Here is a 6,000-nt window from a genome sequence, read left to right as displayed (position 1 = left end):
GAGGGGGTGGGGAGTGGAGATGAATAGAGATTGGAGGTGGAGAGAAAGACTGGTGAAAACTTAAGCATTTTGTTGTGAAAAACTATTATTCAGCCAGCCTGCCTGGGCTGCATATACGATGTTCAAATATAAGTTTGGGATGAGCCCCTTTGCAATTCTGGCTAAGAACACACACACATACTCACCCCCGCTCTGCTGGAGAGGGCCGGCTCACCTGGCACACAGGAGGCTGGTTCTCTGCATTACAGCGAGTGCTTGTTCAGTATGTACAGGATGGCCAAGTAGCTAACTGGCAGCGCTGCTCCTGCCTTACTCTCCCACACTTAGAGAAGTATTTGCCACAACTTTTTAACCCTTCACCCTCAGCGCTCTCAACCCCTGACACGTCTTCCCACAGGCTCGCTGTCCGGTCTCTTCGTGTTGGTTTGTCCGTCTCCCACTCCTTCAGGGGTTTCAGGTGGAACATGCCAGGTGGCTCTGCTCTGGGATCTCGAGTTGGAAAGGGATGCCTGCCCTCTGTCAGAGGGCGGGCCGGCCGCCCTGGGGCGTTAGAGGTGTAGGAGGAGGAGCAGGAGGACCGGGCAAAGGAGGTGGGAGTTGGCGGCCGCGGAGCCCCGGGCAGCGGGCCCCGTCCGCGGCCGGCGCGCTCCACAGTCCTCCCTCGCTCTTCTCCTATGCTCATATTTGGACTCGGCGGCCCGTGCCCAGGAATTTCCCGTCATGCCTCCCGCCGCCCCGTCCGTCGCCCGGAGCCGGGGAGGGAGGGAGAGAGGTTCGGACAGCGGCGGCGGCTGTTTGGCCTTTCCATGAGCCCGCGGCGGACCCTCCCGCGCCCCCTCTCGCTTTGCCTCTGCCTCTGCCTCTGCCTGGCCGCGGCCGCTGCTCTGGGAAGTGCGCAGTCCGGTAAGTTCGGGCTCTCCTCTCCTCCTCACCTCACCCCTCCCACCCCGAACCTGCCACGTTAGGGTGTGACCGGAGCCCAGATCCCCTCCACGCCCCTTCGGCCTTCTCCGGGGACAGCCCCTGAATCTGCCGAGAAGGAGAGCAGAAGGTTTGCGCCCCGCACCAGCGATGAGGGGCCGAACAGAAGGAGGTCAGGGCTGGCTTCTCCCCCATCCGCCGACGGGAGGCGTCTGGCCGCCTCAGAGACACCTTATCCCGTCCCGGGAGCAAGCCTGAAACCTCGGGAGCCTCTCGCCAGGCGCTGGCCCCTGTGAGAGCGATCTGGCGGGGCAGCCCGCGGGAGTCAGGAGAGGGGGCCATCCCGAGCCCTCTGCTCGGTGCGTCGGCCCAGCCAGGGTTGCCGCTCAAATAACGGGCCCGGGGCGTGGGAACCGGCCCGCCAGGCCTGCGCTTTTCGCCGTGCGCCTCGGTGAGGACTGGGGCTCAGGGCCACGGGCGGGCGGCGGGGAGGGGCACGCCCGGGGGCGCACCCGCCGCTTGCCCTCCCTGCGCGGCTGCCACACTGCTGGGCCAGGCTCCCGCGGGCCAACTGGCATTTCACAGGCCAAAATCGAACAGAACCCTGAGTTTGCCAGGTACCAGTTTTGTTTTGTTTTTAAATAGAAAAAGACATCCAAGTCTATTTTTGAAGTTTTACACTGGACTATTTCAAGTCTAACTGTGTGAATGAAAAGTGCTGTTCCTGCCTTATTTGGTTTCAGGCTAATAGCTATCGGAAGTGGCAGTTCTGAAGTCGTTACAGTAAGATGTTATAAGATAATCTTGAATCACGTGGAAAATATTAGGGGGAATTTAATGTCAGATTATTATTTTAAAAAGCGATTATTTGAAAGTACAAACGTAGAGTTAAAGGTAAATGTGAAATTGCACGGACTTTTACATTTGAGATGAGTAGTCATCAAAGCTTCTTGCTTCTTAATTTTATCTGGAGTGGAAGAACATAGATTATAATTCCTTACAGCTGAGACTACTTAGGAGATTTTAGTTTGCTTTTGTTTTTGCTATCAATAGATTAAATTGTCAAATAAGCTATGTCAAACTAGGATTCATAAATTGGTTGAAAGCTGACTCTATGAAGCATAGATTATATTCAGTACTCTCTGGTTTATCTCTTCATATTTTCATTTGCAGTGCTGTTGGCAAAATTGAGTTTCAAAGACAGTTTTGTCTATTAAAAACCTTCAGGGTTCATATAACTTATAAAATTGTCAGTTCGGATTAATGGCAGATATTTACAATATTTAACTTGATTAAATTTGTAATTTGTAAATAGCAATTTGAGCAGTGATACCAGTTTCATGTTTGTTTCTGCATAGCATTGTTTTTCAAAAAAATGCTGCTTTTTATAGACTCATATTTTAGGAGTAACTTCAATAGCACTTCTTGGGAAATACAACAGGCTCTAATTTCACATTTTTATCAATGGATTTCTGAAAAATACTGTGCCGGATAGCAAAGAGTGGATTTTATTGCTAGGAAATAGATGTATGCTTTCTTTTTCCTTAGTGATGTATTGACTTACCTAGTACTTGTGGTGAAATGGCCTTCAAAGACCAAAATCCACTGTAGTGGCCCCTTGCCAATAATTTTGAACACCAAGTTCATATTTGGACCATTAAAACATATATTCTTTTAATTTTGGTCCCAGTTGATATAATCAGTTTAATTTCTGATGACTTTTGTTAGGGCCCTATATGAATATCTGGAAATTTTTATATTAAGATAAGTAGCTCTTTGCCACTTAGAATTTTGTCACAGTGCCTAAAATGCCTGTCTGCCAAGGTTGCAGCATACAATGTAATTTAGATTTTGAATCAACACATTGCTTTTTGTTTTTAAAAGTGCTTGTTCCAATATTTTAACTAAGATGTTAATCTATTAAGTCAGAAATCCTTACTGTTTTACTCAAGTCAAAAGAATATCCAAAGACTATCTCAACAGTAAGATTAATCAGTTTTTCTAATACGTATGCCATTTATTAATTTAAAAATAGATTTTAAGGCCACATGTGGTGGCTCATGCCTGAAATCCAGCACTTTGGGAGGCCGAGGCGGGAGGATCACTTGAACTGAGGAGTTCAAGACCAGCCTGGGCAACATAGGGAGACCCTGTCTCTACAAAAATTTTTTAAAAATTAGCTGGGCATAGTGAATCATGCCTGTGGTCTCAACTACTTGGGAAGCCGAAGTGGGAGGATTGCTTGGGCCAGGGAGGTTGAGGCTGTGCTGAGCCATGATCTCACCACTGCAATTTTGGTTCTGTCATAATCTGGTCACAATCTCTTTAATTTATCTGCGCCTGTATAATTTATCATAGCTATGGATTTGGTTGATGAATTCGATTCCCATGTGTAGCTTATTTCTTGGTAAAATTATTAAGTTGGACAATTTCCATGTCTCTTCTAACTCCAAGATCCTATAATACTGTTTTTGTTTATATAACTCTGCAGAGCCACCTACTACATGTGGTTCAAAATTCTGATTATCAGCCTGTGACTTGCTATACATGTCAAACTTGTCTACCATAGCCAGATGTGATGGGTGTGGTCCAGCTTTGGGGAGTTCGGATTTGTCTCAGAATTGTCTTAATACCTGGAATGTGCACAAAGATATATACATACCTGGATGGATTCCATGTTAAGCTTCTATTACTGTGTCTTCCTCATCTAATAGCAGAAAGTGCTGATTATGTCATAGGGTAAATGCCTAACTGCTTTTCGGAAATAGTTAAGCCCAGGCCTTAAGACAGTTTGATATTCAGTTTTGTTACTTAGGTCTGGGTTAGGGATACCACCAGAGAGCATCCAAACATTCTTGTGGTTGGAAAGACTAGTTATCTGGGAGCATTCCAGTTGAAATAGCCTATAATGGGTTGTCAACTTTTGATCTTACCGCAGAGAAGATTGAATTGGATCTACCTATCTGATTTAGCAGAATTAAATTGGTTTTGGATAGGAGGGTAATCAGCTATTTAATTTGACACTTGTTAGCATTTCTTATTTCTTAAGGATTTACTTTGAATATTCTGTATTTTCTCTTTCCTGGACATAATAGATTTTCCTTTTAAAATGCTCAGCGCAGTCCCTAATCCCTGTTCACATATTTGTTTGTAAAGTATGCTGAAGTCATATTTATGGCTTTACGGGAAATACAAAGAAGGAAAGTATGGAAAAGATCAGTAATGCATCAAACAATCGACTTTATGAGAAAGTTTGGTTATTGCTTCATTTAAGCTCCTGTTGCAAGTAACAGAAATGAACTAGCTTCAGCAAAAAGGAAGAAAGGAATTTGTTGGAAAACCATTGGAAGTCAAATGCAGGCAGAACTTATTTGGGCCTGAGATCAGGAACTGGAAAACCTAGAACATTCCCTTTCTCTAGTCTTGGACTTTGTTTCATTGTTCTTTCTTTGCTGACTTTTTTTTTTTTTTCTTCTTCATAGTTGGATGTGGCTACTCAGCAGCTCCTGAGTATTTATGTGTCCCTACATAAGGAGAGGCTATATTATTGAACTTGATTGTAAATTCCAGAGAGGTAGAGCTTGATAGACAGTTTAGGTCACATGGTTGACCTAGATTTTCCCTAAAGTCCCTTCTAATTTTAGAGTTATCTGGTGTACATAGTACAGCCATGTAGATGGCTTGATTTTGCATTTTTCCATTTTATGTTATGAGTTCATAGTCCTTAAAATGTATACTTTGCTCTTGATTGTGGTGTGTGTAGAAGTGTGTGTCACCCTCGGTGGGATTCTAGGATGTTAGAGCAGTTCCTACTGCTGCAGGAATGCTGAGGAGGAAGCCTATGGAGAGTAACTGGAATGTAGCACCACATTCAGGAATTGTGGTACTTGAGATCCAGCTCAATTGTGAACATTTTCTCTGATAACAACTAATTCACTCTGCAGATAATCATCTGCTTATTTTCAAGAATTCACTGAATAAAATGCTTACCTCGAGTGGCTCTTTAGGACAAGTTTATTAAATCTATATGAGTGGTAGAGATATTTGAAATAGTGATAGCTTAGGGAACGAGAATTCATCAGTTGTTTTCCTATTTCTTACATGTAGCTAACATTTTCTGCCTCTACTTTTCCTTTAGGCTGTTCTTACTGCCTGGACCTCTTCCGTATCAGAACTTAAGAAGTAGTTAAGGCCTCTGTCAGATGTAGTTTGCGAAGTCTTCCTCATATCACAGAATTTGTAATTTCCTTGTGCTTCTAAGGCATTTTGGACTGTGATTGGAGTACAACTTTTACAATATTGTCTTGTGTTGTAGTTAAGTCCATATATATTGATCGTCTTCACCAAACTACAAATTCTATTATGTCAGTGAATCACCTAGAATGGTCTTTCTTTCCCTTCCTTCCTTCCTTCCTTCCTTCCTTCCTTCCTTCCTTTCTTCCTTCCTTCCTTCCTTCCTTCCTTCCTTCCTTCCTTCCTTTCCTCTCTTTCTCTCTTTCCTCTCTCTCTCTTTCTTTTCTTTTCTTTTTCTCTTTCTTTCTTTCTTTCTTACTTTCTTTCTTCTTTCTTCCTTTCTTTCTTCCTTTCTTTCTCTCTCTCTCTCTCTCTCTCTCTCTCTCTCTCTCTCTCTCTCTCTTTCTTTCTTTTCTTTCTTTTTGGAGGCAGGGCTTCACTCTGTCACCCAGACTGTAGTGCAGTGGCACACTCATGGCTCACTGTGGCATCGAACTCCCTGGACTCAGGTGATTCTCCCACCAGTGACTTCTGAGTAGCTGGGCCTACAGGCACCTGCCACTATGCCCAGCTAATTGTATTTTTTTGTAGAAATTGGGTTTCACCACTTTGGCCACACTGGTCTTAAACTTTTGACCTCAAGTGATCTCCCAGCCTCAGCCTCTCAAACTGTTAGCATTACAGGCATGAGCCACTGCACCCAGCTAGAAGAATTCTGATGGGTTCTTAGCATCCATTGTTCCAGGTATAATAATTCTGACTTTTTCAAATACACTGATGCTTTTATGGTATCCTGCTTGCTGCTGTCTTCTTTTGAAATTGGAGTTCAGTCACACTGCTCTTCTT

At 44.1% G+C, this 6,000-nt stretch overlaps 1 protein-coding gene across 1 annotated transcript in view; it reads left to right on the top strand.

Annotated features, from left to right (window-relative positions):
- Positions 1-577: 577 nt before the first annotated feature.
- LOC108288389 (methionine-R-sulfoxide reductase B3, mitochondrial-like) overlaps positions 578-6,000 on the top strand; it is a 30,996-nt gene continuing 25,573 nt past the window's right edge. The window contains exon 1 of the mRNA XM_017507298.2: positions 578-903. Coding sequence (XP_017362787.2) covers positions 675-903 — 229 coding nt within the window. The 5' untranslated portion in view covers positions 578-674. The remainder of the gene's footprint in view (positions 904-6,000) is intronic.

This window comes from Cebus imitator, unplaced genomic scaffold (assembly GCF_001604975.1).
Source record: "Cebus imitator isolate Cc_AM_T3 unplaced genomic scaffold, Cebus_imitator-1.0 Scaffold372, whole genome shotgun sequence".
Classification (NCBI taxonomy): domain Eukaryota; kingdom Metazoa; phylum Chordata; class Mammalia; order Primates; family Cebidae; genus Cebus; species Cebus imitator.
The sequence above is the reverse complement of the archived record's forward strand: the minus strand, read 5'-3'. Positions and strand labels throughout refer to the sequence as shown.